The sequence below is a fragment of the Mastigoproctus giganteus genome, chromosome 1 (assembly GCF_048544385.1).
Source record: "Mastigoproctus giganteus isolate SK-2022 chromosome 1, ASM4854438v1, whole genome shotgun sequence".
Taxonomy (NCBI): Eukaryota; Metazoa; Arthropoda; class Arachnida; order Uropygi; family Thelyphonidae; genus Mastigoproctus; species Mastigoproctus giganteus.
Genome location: NC_143575.1, coordinates 189,172,442 through 189,192,394, shown reverse-complemented (window position 1 = coordinate 189,192,394; position 19,953 = coordinate 189,172,442). Strand labels below are relative to the sequence as shown.

The 19,953-nt window shown below is 36.6% G+C and overlaps 1 protein-coding gene across 1 annotated transcript in view; it reads right to left on the bottom strand.

The window, feature by feature from the left end:
- Positions 1-19,953, bottom strand: part of LOC150091382 (uncharacterized) — a 576,879-nt gene that overhangs the window by 71,111 nt on the left and 485,815 nt on the right. Inside the window, exons 9-10 of the mRNA XM_090390158.1 lie at positions 14,306-14,490; positions 7,123-7,225 (exon numbers count right to left, since the gene is read on the bottom strand). Of these exons, the coding sequence (XP_090246284.1) occupies positions 7,123-7,225; positions 14,306-14,490 (288 nt within the window). The remainder of the gene's footprint in view (positions 1-7,122; positions 7,226-14,305; positions 14,491-19,953) is intronic.

Sequence of the window (19,953 nt, the reverse complement as noted above, 5' to 3'; positions counted from 1 at the left end):
TATAAGAATATTTGCTGATGCTATCGAGGTAGTGTTAGGTGGGTTGGAAAACTGCTAGCTTGGGGGAGGATACAAGGACTAATAGATTAACAGTAGCCACTGGCAGAGGTGAAAGTGATTCTTGCACTGCTTCTATTGGAATGAGCTGCAGCCTGGAAAACAAGATGCAGGGTATTTCAGAGACTACTGGGAGTCATTGCAGTACAAGTAAACATATGGGTTGTGTTTGGGTAGCTAAGAATACGAACAAGTGCATGTACACTTGGAAGGAGTTTGGTAAATAAATTTGATAAATTTGAGGCATTGCTCAAAACATCAAAGGCAGATATTGTTGGGATATCAGAGACGTGGTGTCACACAGATATAAAGAATGCAGAACTGCAGTATAATGTGTACAGGAAGGAGAGACACGATAGAAAGCGAGGAGGGATTATGCTATTAGGTAAGAAACACAAAATCCAAGGAAGTGAAGCCAGTCGACATCACTGAACAGTGCAGTGTCGAGTCAGTTTGGTGTGACATAAGCATTGGGAGATCAAAATTGAGTATAATAAGAAACTGTACAGGAAAATAGAGCTGGCCAGTAAATCAGAGAGTCTTATAATGGAGGATTTTAATTTCCTAGATACTGACTGGATCACTCACACACTAGCAAGGCTTTTGTGGATTTACTGGACGATTGTTTTCTACATCAGTATGTTCAGGAGGCAACTAGAGGGAGTAATACTCTTGACCTGATTATCAGTAGTGATTCTTCATGCATTAAGAATCTGCAGATAAAGGAACCACTAGGTGGCAGTGATCCCAGTGCTGAACTGGGATTTACTCAAAGTGGTAACTACCATCAGGGGTAAAGGGAAGGGTTTTTGCTTTCGTTAAGGTGACTATGGTGGTATGAGACAGTATTTAAATTCTGTAGGGTGGGACCAACTGATGATGTTACCAACAGCAAATTGAAAATGGGATTCAAAGAATTAATCTTGGAAGCTACTAGGCTTTACATACCAACTAAGAAATATTGTTCATGGTTTAGGCCTATATGGATGTCAGATGAACTAATGAGACATGTGGCAGAGAAGAAAAATCCATGGAATACATATAAATTAATGGGTGACATGGAAACCGATGATAGATACAAGCTGGTCGGTAACCAACTCACAAATGAGATTAGGCAGGCAAAGGTAGATTATGAGAAATCTTTGGCAAAGGATGTAAAGAAAAACAATAAAGAGTTCTTTAACTATGTAAACTCTAGAAGGAAAGAGATGAATCAGATTGGTCCACTGGATATTGATGGTGCAACTGTTGATGATCCTGCTCAGGTGGCTAACAAACTAAATGAGTATTTTGCATCTACATTCACACGAGGAGTTATTCAGGAAGGGGAATACCATATGTGAAGTAAACTCTGGCAGTGAGCTAGATGATTTTGTAATAACTGAGAGGAATGTGGAGGAGAAATTGTTGAAGATATATATAAGAAAGGCACCTAGGGTGGATGGGATCTATGCAGTTATATTAAAGGAGGCAGCAAAGGAAGTAAGCAAACCTTAGCTATAATTATGAGAGCTTCTTTGGACTCAGGGGAGGTACCCATGGACTGGAGATGTGCAAATGTGACCCCAATTCACAAAGGAGGATCAAAGGGCAACACAAGTAATTATAGGCCTGTTAGTTTAACTTCTGTGTTCCAGGAAAATTAATGGAGGCACTGTTAAATAAGCACTGCAGAATCATCTAGACAAGACTTCAGTTATAGCTCGGACAGAAGCATGGGTTTGTTAAGGGAAAGTCTTGCCTGACCAATTTGAATGGATACTATGATGTGGTCACAAAGGAACTGGAAGCAGGGAATAACTTTGATATCATATATTTGGATCTTAGAAAGGCTTTTGATACTGTTGCACATGGAAGACTGCTAAACAAATTGGAGCAGTGTGGCATTGGAGGCAAATTGCTGCTATGGATAAAGGGATGGTTGATTGGGCGAAGACAGAGTGGTAATCAATGGACACTGCTCATTGTGGACTAATGTTATTAGTGGAGTCCCTCAGGGTTCAGTGTTGGGTCCATTGTTGTTTTCTGTATTTATAGATGATATTGATGATTGTATATCAAGCTTAATGTCCAAGTTTGCAGACGATACAAAGGTTGGCAGGGTTGTTAAGGACACTACTGACAGTACGCTGCTGCAACAGGAACTAGAAAAGTTGAGCAGATGGGCTGAGAGGTGGCAAATGAAGTTTAACATTGACAAATGTAAAGTACTACGTATGGGAAGCAGTAACCTCAGAGTGAAGTATCAACTCTGAGGTACTCGCTGACAGTGGTAGAGAATGAAAAGGACTTAGGGGTAATTGTGCAGGTAGATATGAAGTTTTCTGAGTAGTCCAGACGGTCTGCAAGAGTAGCTCATAGTGTCTTGTCAATGATATACAGGAATTTTTGTAGCAGGGATAAGGAGGTGATTATCCCCTTGTATAAGGCAATAGTCAGGCCACACCTTGAGTACTGTATACAGGTTTGGAGGCCTCATTTTAAGAAAGATGTAGAGCTGTTGGAATGAGTACAGAGAAGGGCAACAAGATTAGTGAATGGAACAAAGGGTTGCTCTTATGAAGAAAGGCTTAAGTTTTGCAAATTACAGTGTCTGGAGACTAGGCACCTGCTAGGTGTTCTGATTGAGGTGTATAAAGGCTTGAATCGTTTGAGCATGCTCAATGCTGATGGGATTCTTCCTCTCTCTCAGAATAATCGCCTGAGAGAGCATAAATTCAAATTGAGGAAAGGCAGATGTTGGATAGATGTGCGGAAGTTTGCCTTTAACCAGCGGGTAGTTGGTTGGTGGAACAGACTTCCATTCTTTGTTGTGGAAGTTAATAGCCTAAATAAAGTTAAGGCTCAGCTGGACAGGTATTTCCAACGAATGGAGGGGTGAAATGGAAGTGGTGTTTTTTTTTTTTTTTTTTTTTTTTTGGCTGATGCTGCATAAGCTTGCTTTCTTGCATCATATGCCTCTACTAATGCTAATGCTAAAAGATGATATCTGCACTACAACGTTTTCCTCCTGGCAGACATATCTTGGTCCTGTTCCACTTATCCTTTTTGCATAATATATTCCCTGTCTCCCTGAGAATAACGTCAACAACAATAACGAATTCCTGTGGGACCAGCACATTCTGCCTTGGAGATTGCTGCTGTGTTGCCTGATGCACAGGAGTGAGCTCTGGTGTTGAGTTAGGCTGCCTGATGCACAGGAGTGAACTCTGACGTTGAGTTAGGCAGCTGATAACTTGATGGGCCCCCTGTTACTAATTGCCTCGAGGGTATCCACCCTACACCTCAAACTCTCATAGATGCCTATCAGAATGCCGAGTTGGCACCTAATTTCTTCACAGTCTCTGCACCTAGCACACACACACACACACACACACACACACACACACACACACACACACACACACACACACACACACACACACACACACACACAAAGATGTCCTACTTGGTTAGATCATGTCCTGTTCTACACAGGTCCGCAAATATTCCACATTTCATGTATTTTTTTAGAGTGTGATGCATTGGAGAATTGGCTCCTTCGGTTCTCCCCCAAGCCACAGCACTCTGGGTAATTTGTGAGTGTTGCTTTGCTGCTCTAGTCTGGGTCATCATTCTGTTTAAGTACAATTTTATTGACAATGAAATTTAATAAAATTAATAAATTTTATTGATTAATTGATAATACTATACTATACTAAGTTAGCAGATTTCTAATACAGTGCTACGTGTTTTGCTATCTAGTTTTACGTTAAACCTTACACTATCTAGTTCGTGATATACGTTTTATCATATAACAATTGCGGCAAGTTATGAATGGTAAATCTATGGACACTAAATATTAACTTTCAAAATTGCTATCTAAATTCAAAATAAACCAAGGAACTTGACTAGGACTATAAGCTACTTACAGAAAATAATTTAATATAACAATTAAGTCAATAAAACGACTAAATATAATTAAAAACTTAGCACTCACCAAAGATGCAAAATCTTGTCCAACACAGGGACCGGATACCCTTACTGATACTAAGTAATAACCTATAAAATCTCTAAGTTCAAAATAAACTAAGTATCGTAACTAGAAATATAAAGCTACTTCTAGAAAATAAATTAATATGCCAATTTAAGTCAATAAAACAGCAAAAATTTAACAAAAACTTCTCTATTAGCTGGAGCTGTAAAAACTTCGCCTGCATAGAGCTACTCTCATTCCCACTTCAATTTCATCAGTTCTGACATCCATTTAGACCTATACCTTGAAGTGTATTTCTTAGTTGGCATCAAAAGTATAGTTACTTCTATGTTTAATTCCTTGAATGCTTCCCATTTAGAATTTGCTGATGGTAATATCATCAGTTGGTCCCATTGTATAGAATTTAAAAAGTGTCTCAGACCACTGTAGTCACCTTTATGAAAGCAAATACTCCTCCCTTTACCCTTGATGGTAGTTACATCTTTAAGTAAATCCCAAATCAATATACTGTAATCACTGCCACCTAGTGGTTCTTTTACATGCAGATTCTTAATGTATGAATAATCACTGCTGATAATTAAATCAAGAGTATTACTACCTCTTGTTGCCTCTCTAACATGTTACTGTAGAAAATAGTCACCCAATAAATCTGCAAAAGTCTTGCTACTGTGAGTGACCAACTTACAAGTTCCAGTCAGTCAATATCTGGAAAGTTAAAATCCCCCATTATAAGAAATTCTGATTTACTGGCCCACTCTAGTTCTCTGTACAGTTGTTCATTGTACTCATCAGAATCATTATGCCTATAACACATTCCTACTCTCAAGTTTGCTTTCCCAGTGCTTACATCACACCAAACTGATTCAACATTGCACTGGCCATGCATGTAAACTGAATACACTGCCATAGATTTTATGTGTTTCTTAACTAACAGCATAACCTCTATCCCCTTCTATCTGTATACATTGTACTCCCCACATTCAAATTCTGGATCTCTTATATCTGAATGACACCACCTCTCTGAAATCCCAGCAATGTCTGCCTTCGATGCCTTGACCAGCACTTCAAATTCATCAAATTTATTCACTATACTCCTAACATTGGTGTACATGCAAGTATACATGCACCTGTTCTTACTCTTAGTTCTCCTAATAGAACCCATGTATTTACTTGTTTCATGATGACTTCCAACACCTTGCTTTCATGGCTGCTGCTAATTCTAATAGAAGCAGTGCAAGATTCACTTTCAACAATTGTTAATCCATTAGTCCATGCATCCCCCTCAAGCCAAAGTTTTCAGATCCACCTAACACTGGCTTGATAGCAAATGTTCTTGCACCTTTCTATTTAAGTGTATCCCATTCCTGTAGAAGCAGTCTCTCCTGTTAACAAGCCCAAACCATGCTGAAAAAAATTCTACCCTACAAGCCTTGCACAATCCCTCCAGGGTCAATTTGATTGATAAGGCTCTCATCATATACTCCTTCCTCTCATGTCTGGGCAGAATTGCAGGCACTTTATAACAAATAACAAAATTATCCAACTAACGCCAACCTAAGTGATTTAAACCTTAGAATGACCTATTTGCCAAAATCAAAAAAATTTGAATTCCCCTCTCACTCACTCTATAGCTATAAAAATGCTGGCAGAATTAAATGATATGCATATTAAGTAGTAATCTACAGAATCTCTAGCTAAATTAAAAAATGAAATAACAACTGTGACTAGAACTATAAAGCTACTTAAGAGAGTACGATTTAATAATGCAATTAGGTCAATAAAATGGCAAAATTCTTCAGAAACTTATCATTTCTTGGAGCTGAAAAATCTTTGACTATGTCATCCCCATATTAAAGCAGTGTTCCAGTTGTTTTATTTCCATTTTTCCCCCCTAAAACATTGAGTGGTCATTGCTGATAAGTAATTAACAATGATGACCATCTCAACATTGTTTTTGTTACCAATTTAATCTTGTTGAAAATATCAATTATTTCTTTATTTATTTATTTTTATTTTTTTTTTGTTTGGTTGATCTGATGGTCGGGCAACCAGCTCAAGATTCTAATTGTTGTGGTAGGCTCTTACAAATGGTCAGCTTCATGTGAATAAACTAGGAAAAAACAGTTTTCTATAATACCTTGAGCTAAAAAGCCAAATGATCAACACGAACAACATAATACAACACAATACTATGATATATATGTAATACATACATGACACGTGTCGTGTATGTGTTGGTACGGTACCAACACATACATGACAGGTTTACCATTTTCACATTTAAGAAAACACACATGCCTCTTCTACCACTCACTTTTCATCATAGGTGTATAATTTGTGCATATAATGTCCTGTCTTCTGTTGGGTTAGTGGTTATTCTGCCTGTAAGCTACTAAATTATTGAGAATGTATTACATTTTCATAATACGGCCAATCTTTAGGTCCTGTATACTGGCAGATAGCAATCAGAAACAGAGTGCTTCTGCCAATTATTATTGGGATGTAGTAAATACTGCTAGCCCTTTTAATGTACCATTCAATACCCTTATATTAATAATTAGGAATAATTTTCATTTTATAAAATTTACCAACTTTGTGTATATAATTTTTTTTTCCTAGGGCTTTCTTTTCACTTTATGGCATCCTTACTACCTACTCCCCGATGTAACCAGCCTATTTATTTTCTCCTTTTAGTTTTAATATCTGCTGGACTCATGCATCTACAACACACACACACACACACACACACACACACACACACACACACACACACACACACACACACACACACACACACACACACACACACACACACAAAATATTGGTCTGCAATCTAATAATAATTTAACTGCTATAGTATAATATATCTAATCTTAATTTAATTTAATCCAAATTTTAATTTTTTCCCAGTTTTATTTTTAAAAAATTAGGTACTATTAAAATCAATATTAAAATTTATATATGAAAAATACATTGAGATTTATAAAATCAAGGGGAATTAAGTAAATATAACACTTTATGCACAGAAAGGCAGCTTCTATGCATAACAATGTTACACTCCTTTAGCAATGACTAAATAAATGCAATACCTTCAGTAATTCATCGAAAACTGGATTAAGGGTGTGTTTCTTAACTTTTGTTTTCCTCTTTCCACTTTTGGTTCTATCTGGCAGCAAGTACACTTTGACATACCTAATAGTAAAAACAAAAATATGCTAAAAGATAATAAAATAAAATTTAGTTTAATGTAACAGTTGTATAATGAGGTTGAATCAATTGAAAACTGTTTTGCTATAACATACTTTATCCTTTATACTATAAGCAATTCATTTGCACTTTTTAATGTGGTTATCCTGCCACATTACTTCCAGTGATTCATCAATATTGTGATATCATGGAAAAAATTTTTTTGATTGGTAAATAAACAACTTTTGCACCAAATGGAGAGTATAAAACAGATACTGCTAAGTCAAGGGTCCAAGCAAATAACAAATGCTAGGTCCAAGGTCTGTGCTAAGTATGGGAAGTACAGACTGACTCCCATGTACAGGTCCTTAATCACAGTCACCTAGGAGCCATGGATATACTGTGTTTAAAGACACCATTAAACAGTAATCTTTGCCATTTGCTTTTGAAAGCTGGCTTCAGATCTTTCTTCAAAAATTGCAGTACCTTTCACTGTTCACTGTGGGTCCTCTAGTTGAAAATCTGCTACTACAATCTTTCTTATATTCCAGAAAATAATTGACATCATCTTTCTAGCTGATGGCCAAAACGTTTTGTTTAAGATGAAAGGATAGCATTATTTCCTATCTTATTTTTTTTTCTGACTGGAAATGATGCATCTAAGACAGAGTCTGTCACAACAAATCTATCTGCTTCATCTCAGCTGCCATGACATCTAAATATACAAATTACTTAGGTATGAGTTAGCATCCAACTTTTAAAAATCACTTTCAACTTTTAACATTTGTTTATGCATTCAGGAGTCACAGTATCATGCTGCACATAGTCAAAGCATACCATCCAAATCCTGCAGACCATCTTGACACTTCTATACCCACTACGGACGCAAACTTTAAACATGCAAATACCACCATAGATGGCTTTTGTTTGTTGGTGAATGTTCATTGGTTTGTCGGCTTCATATGCCAGAATTCAAACAATCACATTAGTTGTTGTTGTCCATGTTATAAAGTGAATAACAACACATACATGTTAGCATTTTAAAATTTTGGAATGCTAACATAATGACTATACATGAAATGGCAGCCCTATCTCCTCTGACACATTGTAGAAAGCAAACTTCTATCAGTACAATAGAAAAACAAATAAGTTTCTTCTGAATATGTGCTAATGCAAAACAACTGTTTTCATTTGAATCACAATCATAAGAATTTAAATGCATGTAAATATAAATGCCAATGGCATATTCTTCACACTACAACTCCTTTCATAACCGACATACAAACAGCAAAAAATTCAAAGTAATGGGTTCTAAAATCAATTGAAGAATTAGAATAAAATGTGCTCAAACATAAAAAATAAACTTAAATGTAACTTATATACACAAAGTATTTTAAAAAGGCTTGTTTGAAAGGAGGTTTTATGACACTAGAACAACGAAGGCTCAGCATTCTGGAGAGAGAAGTGAGAATATGGAATGAATAATGCAAAAAAAAATAAATAAATAAAAATAAAAGAAGGATGTAATAACAAGTCACTGCTAAAATTCTGAATTACAATGACATCAGTAGGTGGAAAATGATGATGTAGTCAAATAACACATTCATGACCAAATTTTTTGAAAAACTGGACAATCCATTCTTCAGTTATAAGCAAATGTATAAGCACACACATACTACTCTTCACAACTACTGTTCAGTGAAATCATGACATATTTGTGTTGAGTGTGCAATCTGGTTGTAATTACTATGTAGGGTCATTAAAAAATAATTGTTATTCAATGTAAATCAATTATTACATGGTTACTGAAAATCATACAACCAATAAGTTGGCTATTTTCTTTTCTTCAATCCTGGCACCAAATATTTATTAATTGCAACATATATGGGATGCCAAATATGCATAGGATTACGAACATAATTACATTCACACATTAAGAGGCCACTTTGTAGCACTTGATTCAAGTAGGTGCCCACTTAGTGTATAAGTGGCCACCTACTTAATGGCAAATAGCCCTCAGAACAGCCTGGATTTGTCAAACCATGGGCTCAATGAGGTGTTGAATGCACACCACAGGGATACTGGTCCGTGCTGAATTGATTGCTTCCTACAGTTGATGCAAATCAAATGGTTGTGGATCTCTACTCAAAAGAATGCATTCCATCTCATTCCGGTGGCTTGAGATGCCACTGCAGTAAGCTGAAAGCTAAATTCTCTCTCACTTTCCTGGAACCAGTTCTATACAATTCTGCCCTTTTGACAGGATGTGTTATCCTGTTGGAAGAACATATTTGTGGATGGATACACTACAGCCATGTAGCGTATCCATCCACCCGAAGGGGGGGGGCAGTGTGCACAATGAAAACACTCTTGCCTTACCATAAGACTACAACCACCACCACAGCCTGCGCTGTTGACACCTGGTGGGATAGGTCCATGGACTCATGCTATTTTCACAATATTCTGGTCTTCCCATTAGTGTGAAACAACAGGAACCAGAATTCATCAGACCAGGCAATATTTCTCCAATGTTCCACTGTCCAAGTGTTGGTATTCCTAAACCCACTATAATCATACCCTACTGTTTTTTGCTGACAGGACCAGAACCTATTTCAGTGATCAGCTGTGATAGCAGATCTGCAACAAGTTAGACTGTGTTGTGTGTGTATGCTCTGAAATGCCTCTAGTTATCCCTGTTGTACTGTTGTTTGACTTTACCCTGCACAAGTCCTGTCAACCTGTGCAGACCTCTCACAACAACAATCTGTTTCCAAAAGCAAGATCGCCATTGGCTCGATGTTATTTCATTACTGGAACAATCTTGTTATGCCTGAGACACAGATTAGTATTAGCAATGGCCACATGGTGCAAGGAAGCCTATGGCTTATGCTGCACCAGCCAAAAAAAAAATAATAAATAATAAATAAATAAAATAAATAAGAAGAAGAAGAAGAAGAAAATAAAATAACAAAAAATAAAATAAATAATAATAATAAGAAGAAGAAAATAAAATAACAAAAAATAAAATAAATAATAATAAGAAAATAAAATAATAAGAATAAAAATAAAATAATAAGAAGAAAATTAAGCAAGAGTAAGCAATACTCTTTATTAGGTTATCAGCAGTGATTTTACATGCATAAGAATCTGCAGGTAAAAGCCCCACTGGGTGGCAGCAATCACAGTGTACTAAAGTGGAATTTAATTAAAGAGATAACTACTGTCAAGGGTAAAGGCTTTTGCTGTCATAACGGGGACTATAGTGGTCTTAGACTGTTTTTAAATTCTATGCAGTGAGATCAACTGATGATGTCATTAACAGCAAATTCTAAATGAGAATCAGTCTGGGAAGTAATCAAAGAAGCTACTAGCTTTTCATAACCAACAATGAAATTCTGTTCAAGGCTTAGACTTAAACAGATGTCAAATGAACTACTGAGACATGTGGTAGAGAAGAAAAGTGCATAAAACTATCAGGTAATACAGAACCCTATAGTAGATATAAATTACAGTAGAACGTCAAAAATCTGAACATTGAAAATCCAAACGAGCCAACATTTATTTATTTTAATGCTGGTGCCATAAAATAATTTCAGTAAGCACCAGTATTGTGATCACATTTGCAAATTGAATTTTGATTCAATAAATGGCAATTCTAATAAGCAAAAATTAGAGGAATATTATCCACAGGCTATAAATATGAAGATATAAATCACAAATTTACAAATTTTCCTTACCAATTAACAGAATTAAATGATACACAAAAATCTGAAGAATATTATCTACATGTTAGGAAATAAAAATAAATTTATGCTTATGTACATAGCTTAATTACCATGCATACAGTACTAAGTAAAAATAACACTTTGTTATCAACAGAAACAAATTCAACACACTTGTAATCTGATATTTCTGTTCACTGATATTTTTTTGGGGGTTGTAAAATAAAAACAGTAAAAAAAGATGTCAATCGAAAACAAAGAACATAGCATGCAAAAATTACAACTAACACAATACGCACAAGTGAGATACGGAATAAAAAGATTCTGAACAGAGTTTTTACAGTTTTATTTTATTGTACTGTAGTTTTCTTTGTCTTTTAAAAGGAAGCAGAAATTTTTAATATTTGACCTCAGGCACTCAACATCTGGTGAGAATGGGCTTGGACACCCAGGGTCCCGAGCTGGATATCATCTTTTTTCTCTTTCTTGGTGATTCCCTTCTACTTTTGTCTCTCTCTCTCTCTCTCTCTCTCTCTCTCTCTCTCTCTCTCTCTCTCTCTCTCTCTCTCTCTCTCTCTCAGGGTAACTCAATTTTTTTTGGCTGGTGCAGCATAAGCCTCAGACTTTCTTGCACCATATGGCTAATAATAATAAAATTGAAGCTTGAGATTTTAAACAGACTTTCAAAGGGTTTTTGTTAGCAAAATTTTATGAGGTTAGAAAATCAACCATAACAGACATTAAAACCAATAAGGAAAAAACTTGAAGTTCGCATTTAAACTTTATTCAGATGGTGCAAAAAAAAAAACTGTGAGAACAGCTAATGACTCACGCCTCAAAGATGCCATTTATTTGTGGTTCACATAGAAGCAAAGTTTTGGAGGATCCATATCTGGACCTTTGTTGTGTGTAAAGGCACTGGATTTTAACAAAAAATTAGGCGTGCCCCCCCAGATTTCAAAGCCAGTACTTTTATTTCTAAACTTACTAAACTTTTTTGGTTAAAATTTATAAGCAGGTACCCCTTCTGAATAGCAGTAATTGACATGCCTAGTTTGCTATTGTTAGTCTTAGTTAGGGTGTTTATCCTACCCCCACTAAGCAGGTACCCCTTCTGAATAGCAGTAATTGACATGCCTAGTTCACTATTGTTAGTCTCAGTTAGGGTGTTTATCCTACTTCCATCTGTTGTTGTAGAAGTTGATTGCTTAAACAGATTCCAGGCAGAACTAGACAAACATTTGGAGCGAGTGGATGGGTGAAATGAGAAGGGTGTGTGTGTGTTTTTTTTTGGCTGATGCTATATAAGCTTGTTTTCTTGTATCATGTGCTCTTGCTAATGCTAATGCTAATATCCATTCGATGCACAAATGATTCAGCATTAGCTTTTAAAAGATTACTATGCATGGGAATGTGTTTTTCACGCGTCATCATTAGCCATTCCAAAAGTACCTTTTCAAGATCCAGATAGGATCTGAGCCTTTCATGAAATCCTACCCATATAGCAGAATTCTCTAAACTTTCAACTCGTTTTCTTGGAGTCATACCAATAAACATACACTTGAACTAATGAAATGATGATCTAGCTAACATTCATTTCATTACCACATGCAAGTAAAGAGCATGGGAAATCTTAACAAACGATTTCTCATAAATATATTGAAAAACTTGTTAGCTATTTCAATATATTTAAAGCGCTCTATCATTTCTAAATGTGAATATTGTAATAAGAAAGTAAAAAATTCAGATTAAGAGGTAGGAATTTATGGTCATTATAAAGAAATTCTTTTGTTTTCAATGTAATTGGGTTAGGTCTCATTAGGTTAATGAGAAATTGGCTGGGACCAACCACACAGGGTGTTATAATGTGCTGGGAAATTAAAAAGGGGTTGCTATAAAGAGCTTCGACTATAGGTATATTGAGAGGATATATGTACCTATCCAGGTAACCTCTGAATTTCTCCAAATTGTCAACATCAACTACCCACAGAGGTAACTTATTCTAATAATTAACAACTTACTATTTATGTACCTACTATATAGTCTAAACCTCTTCTCCCATAATTTGAATTCATAGCCCCTGGGTTTTGGAACCATTTATAATCATGAAAAATTTCATCTTCAGTCATTTTACATCCCCTCTCAGAGCCTTACTGACCTCAGTCAGGCCCACTCTAAGGTGCCTAGTTACCAAGTAGCACACATATTTCAATCTCATTATACGCACTCTTTGTCAATCTCACCAGGAAATACTATGTCCATACCTGGACATAGTATTTCAAGTGCTGTCTCACCATTGCCTCGTACAGTGGGATTATGACCTCTCTACAACATCCAAATATTTGATATAATTATTGGCATACTTGCCAATAATTATATCAAATATTTGCATGTTGTAGAGAGTTGTGCATATAAAAGAGTTTCGACACTCTTTTATATGCACTTCCATTGCTCCACCATCATTACAGTGCATGGAGAACTTTGTTTGTCTGTATTATAACCTCCAAATCCCTTTCTTTCTCAACTGTTTCTGTTGCCCACATTAGTGGTTAGCATGCACAGCCCAATGTGGTGCTGAAAATCCAGTTGCCCTTAATAATTCAATATGTATGCAGTCACAATGAATTTGTAAACTATTCTGACCTCAGCTCTCCAGAGAATGAACAGAACTTTATATATTTTTTGTTTTTAATTCAACCCCACCAAGTATATAATTTATTTTGGAATTGTTATTCGGCAAGTTCATTCTGCTGGATTAAACATGGCTGCTGCATTTTCTGACCATTCTTGAAGCCGATCCAAATCGTCTTGAATGAGTGTTGATCTTTTACTTTTCCAATTTGGACATCACCTGCAAATTTTGACATCATGTTCTCTGTTCCTTTTGTCAGTATTATTTAAGAAAATCAGAAACAACAGTAGTGATGATAATTATAAGTTAAAATAGTTTCAGTATCTTCATTATGTTGAAGTTATTATAGCATTTTTTTTTTAAAATACATACGTAGTTGGGATAATCAAAACATCAAATTCAGAAAGTTAATGCTCATTTAATCTGAACGCTAATTTTCTTTAACTTCTTTCAAAAACAATTTTTTAATAATCTGCCCCATTTTAAAATTTGTGCAAATTGATTAGGTTGCTTACTCACACACACACACACACACACACACACACACACACACACACACACACACACACACACACACACACACACACACACACACACACACACACACACTTTACATGTGTTACATAAAATCAAACGTTTTATCAAGTAATTATCCAAAATGCAATAATGAGTCATATCAAGTAGTAAAAATGAAAAACTGTCACTGTCAAAATTTGTTGTGACTAAACTTACGGATCAGATCGACTACGTTTTGTATCAACTGCAGCAAGGTTTCGACACTCTTTTATATGCACTTCCATTGCTCCACCTTTATAATTGTAATTCAGGCCAAATAGAACTTCTCCAGAAACTGCAACAGTACCATATCGACCACCTCCAGCAGCACTATATACACTTGTCATGCTTTCACTGCGAGCCTTTTAAAAATGAAAAATTCATATAAAAATAATAAAAAAAAACCATAATAAAAATAATAAATTCATATAAAACTAACAAATAAAAACAAACAAAAATTTTATTTTATACACAACAATGTCCACATTGTCCATTTTTAAAACAAAGTGTATATTGAAAAACTAATTATAAGAGTACTTTTATTTAAAAAAATTTATTCTTGAAGTTTTATACTTAAACTTTTATTTTAAAACTTTAAACCATGTTTTAAGTTTCAGTCTTAAGATATCCTACAGGAAATCTCTGTGTACATTTATATACACAGCAAAGCAAAAGGCTCAAGCTAATGGAAGTGCTGTGGCTCAGAGCAGAACTGAGGGGGGCAGCTGTCCTCTGACTCACAGCCTTATAAAATGCAATGTTTGCTTGATGTTTGCAGAGCAATCGGGTATGGGACATGATACTGCCATGGGGGATGTCTTTGTGTGTGCGCGATGCAAGGAGTGTATCGATATCAGGCAACAACTCAGCGTTCTTGTGGGCCTATATGAGAGCTTGAAGGACAGGGTGAATACCCTCGATGAAACTAAATTGAGGGGCCCATCAAGCTCTCAGCTGCCCCCATCAACGCCAGAGTTGCACTTGGGCATCAAGTGACACAGAGGCAACCCCCAAGGCAGAATGCGCTGGTCCCAAAGGAACTAGTAGTTGTTGGTGACTCTATTGTCACGGAAACGAGGAACATTCTTTGTAAAAAGGATAGGTGGAACAGGACCAGGGTATGTCTGCCAGGGGCAAAGGTTGATGACGTTGTAGAGCGAATATCATCTTTTAAGGGCACAAAAGGTGATATAGTTGTACACGTTGGCACTAATGATATTAAGAGTAGGAGACCGGCAGAATTCCTTAACAAGTACAGGTCACTGTTGAACAAAAGCCGAGAATTAGAGTTGAATTTGAAAGTGTCTGCAATTCTGCCCAGACACGATAGGAGGGAGTATATGATGAGAGCCTTGTCGATCAATTCGGCCCTGGAAAGATTGTGCAAGGCTCAAGGGGTAGAATTTTTTTCAGCCTGGACTGTACTTGTTAACAGGAGAGATTGCTTCTACAGGGATGGGATACACTTAAATAGAAAGGGTGCAAGAATATTTGCTGATGCTATCGAGGCAGTGTTAGGTGGGTCGGAAAACTGCTAGCTTGGGGGGGAGACAAAGACCAATAGATTGACAGTAGCCACTGGCAGAGGTGAAAGAGATTCTTGCACTGCTTCTATTAGAATGAGCAGAAGCCTGAAAAACAAGATGCATGATATTTCAGAGACTGCTGAGAGCCATTGCGGTACAAGTAAACACATGGGTTGTGTTAGGGTAGCTAAGAATAGAAACAGGTGCAGGTATACTTGCGTGTACACCAATGCTAGGAGTTTAGTAAATAAATTTGATGAATTTGAGGTATTGCTCAAAACATCAAAGGCAGATATTGTTGGGATATCAGAGACGTGGTGTCACACAGATATAAGGGATGCAGAACTGGAATTTGGGGAGTACAACGTCTACAGAAAGGATAGACAGGACAGGAAGGGGGGAGGGGTTATGCTATTAGTTAAGAAACATAAAACCAAGGAAGTGAAACCAGTCGACATCGCTGGACAGTGCAGTGTTGAGTCAGTTTGGTGTGACATAAGCATTGGGAGATCAAAATTGAGAGTAGGAGTGTGCTAGAGGCCTAATGACTCTGATGAGTATAATAAGAAACTGTACAGGGAAATAGAGTGGGCCAGTAAATCAGAGAGTCTTATAATGGGAGATTTTAATTTCCCAGATATTGACTAAAATTTGGGGAATGGTCACTCACACACTAGCAGGGCTTTTGTGGATTTATTGGATGATTGTTTTCTACATCAGCATGTTCGGGAGGCAACTAGAGGGAGGAATACTCTTGATTTGATTATCAGCAGTGATTCTTCATGCATTAAGAATCTGCAGATAAATGAACCACTAGGTGGCAGTGATCACAGTGTGCTGAACTGGGATTTACTCAAAGGGGTAACTACCATTAGGGGTAAAGGGAAGGGTTATTGCTTCCGTAAAGGCGACTACGATGGACTGAGACAGTATTTAAATTCTATACAGTGGGACCAACTGATGATGTTACCAACAGCAAATTCAAAATGGGAAGCATTCAAAGAACTTATCTTGGAAGCTACTAGGCTTTACATACCAACTAAGAAATATTGTTCAAGGTTTAGGCCAAAATGGATGTCAGATGAACTAATGAGGCATATGGCAGAGAAGAAAAATGCATGGGATACTTACAAATTAACACATGACACAGAAGCCTATGATAGATACAAGTTGATATGCAACCAAGTTACAAAGGAGGTTAGGCAGGCGAAGGCAGATTACGAGAAATCCTTGGCAAGGGATGCAAAGAAAAACAGCAAAGAGTTCTTTACTTATGTAAACTCTAGAAGGAAGGGGATGAATCAGATTGGTCCACTTGATATTGATGGGTCAACTGTTGATGATCCTGCTCAGGTAGCTAACAAACTAAATGAATATTTTGCATCGACATTCACACGAGGAGTTATTCAGCGAGGGGAATGCCAGAGGTATATTCAACTCTAGCAGTAAGCTACAGAATCTTGAAATAACTGAGAGTAAGGTGGAGGAGAGGTTGTTGAAGATAAACACAAGAAAGGCACACGGGGTGGATGGGATCTATCCAGTTATATTAAAGGAGGCAGCAAAGGAAGTAAGCAAACCCTTAGCCATAATTATGAGAGCTTCCTTGGACTCAGGGGAGGTACCCATAGACTGGAAATGTGCAAATGTGACCCCAATTCACAAAGGAGGATCAAAGGCTGACACAAGTAATTATAGACCTGTGAGCTTAACTTCTGTTCCAGGAAAATTAATGGAGGCACTGGTTAAAGAAGCACTGCAGGATCATTTAGACAAGACTTCAGTTATAGCTCGGACACAGCATGGTTTTGTTAATGGGAAGTCTTGCCTGACCAATTTGATTGGATACTATGATGCAGTCACAAAAGAACTGGATGCAGGAAATAGCTTTGATATTATATACTTGGATCTTAGAAAGGCTTTTGATACTGTTGCACATGGAAGACTGCTACACAAATTGGAGCAGTGTGACATTGGAGGCAAACTGCTGCTATGGATAAAGGGGTGGTTGAGGGGGAGAAGACAGAGAGTGGTAATCAATGGACACTGCTCATCGTGGACTAATGTTATTAGTGGAGTCCCTCAGGGCTCAGTGTTGGGTCCGTTATTGTTTTCTGTATTTATAAATGATATTGATGATGGTATATAAAGTTTAATGTCCAAGTTTGCAGACGATACAAAGGTTGGCAGGGTTGTCAAGGACACTACTGACACTATGCTGCTGCAACAGGATCTGGAAAGGTTGAGCAGATGGGCTGAGAGGTGGCAAATGAAGTTTAACATTGACAAATGTAAAGTACTACACATGGGAAACAGCAACCCCAGAGCAACGTATCAACTCTGTGGTACTACACTGACAGTGGTAGAGAATGAAAGGGACTTGGGGGTGGTTGTGCAGGCAGATATGAAGTTCTCTGAGCAGTGCAGACGGGCTGCAAGTGTAGCTCAGAGTATTGTCAATGATATACAGGAATTTTTCCAGCAGGGATAAGGAGGTGATTATTCCCTTGTATAAGACAATGGTCAGGCCACACCTAGAGTACTGTATACAGGTCTGGAGGCCTCATTTCAAGAAGGATGTAGAGCTGCTGGAACGAGTACAGAGAAGGGCAACAAGATTAGTGAATGGAACAAATAGGTGCTCTTACGAAGAAAGGCTTAAGTTTTGCAAATTACAGTGTCTGGAGACTAGGCACCAGCGAGGTGATCTGATAGAGGTGTATAAAGCCTTGAATGGTTTGAGCATGCTCAATGCTGATGGGATTGTTCCTCTAGCTCAGAATAATCACCTGAGAGGGCATAAATTCAAATTGAGGAAAGACAGATGTAGGATAGACGTGCGGAAATTTGCCTTTAGCCAGCGGGTGGTTGGTTGGTGGAACAGACTTCCATCCCTTGTCGTGGAGGTTGATAGCCTAAATAGGTTTAAGGCTCAGCTGGACAGGTATTTTGAACGAACAGAGGGGTGAAGTGGAAGTGGGGGGTTTTTTTTTTTTTGGCTGATGCTGCATAAGCTTGCTTTCTTGCATCAAATGCCTCTACTAATGCTAATGCTAATATTTATGAAAATATATACTAGCTGTTGTTATGATTTTTAATTCTTATTTAATGTTAATTTATTAAAAAATAAATTAATTAAAATAATAATGAAAAAAATATGTATTATTTTTTTCTGATATCCATTGCACTGTAAAGATAATGAATACATTAAAAAGTATCCAATTTTAAATCATTTATTGCCTTTAATCAAAACATTTCCATGCTATTGTAGAGAGGACTTCTTGTACCACACAGTGACTTTTAGGTATATGCCAATTAGAGGGTTAATGTTCATATTTTCGATTTTGTTGATACTTGATAATTGAAAAAAAAAACAAACAAAAAAAAACTTCGTAAACCAGGGAACTTGTAAAGCGAGAACTGCCTGTGCTATTTTATCTCTTAGTATTGTGAACAATAATGACAGCCGCATAGGAATTGAAGTGCCAATGCATTCAGAAATTTTGTCACATCAGCAGCCCATTAGTGACTGCTCTATTCTGCATACCAAGCTGTGCTAGACGAATACTAGCATTAAAAAAATGGCAAAAAGATTTATTAAAATAAGAATTCTGCTTACACAATCAGCTGAGCAGTATGTAAAGTCCACTAACAATAGTGGAACCACAGTCAAAACCAAAAACTTTTAATCCAAATTACATTATCTAGAGGCAAAGCATAACCAAACTAATATACTTCAAACTGAAACAATCACATGTAAGATATGAAATCTAAACCAAAAATAAATTAATATTAGACAACTAAGTCCTGCTAGAAGTAACTTTTCCAACCTGTGATGTTAATTTTTATTACAAACACGTGGCATTCTCAACAAATGCTTAAAACTACTTTCATGTGAATCAGCACACTGGAATATGCAGAAAGCCTAAAACTCGGATCTGATTTTTTTACCCATTTCTCAAATTCCAACAAAATCAGGGTTGCTAATTGAAAGTTGAAACTATACTAAGAGAATATTAATATTCACATTTACATTACTTTGATGGCAATTTCAATTTTTTTATTTTTTCAGCATTGTCTGCACCGTCACTGGAATAAATTATTAATATATTATATATTTATATTTCAATAAATTTTTTATTTTTATTTTATTAGCTGCCGGTTGAGGCAATACTGTTTTGGTATGGTTAGCCACAACTCTTGAGGCCTCTTCTCTAACATTCATATTTAAAATTACTTAATGAAACACTTCTAATAAAAATTAACGATTTAATCATAAAAAAAAAAAAAAAAAAAAAC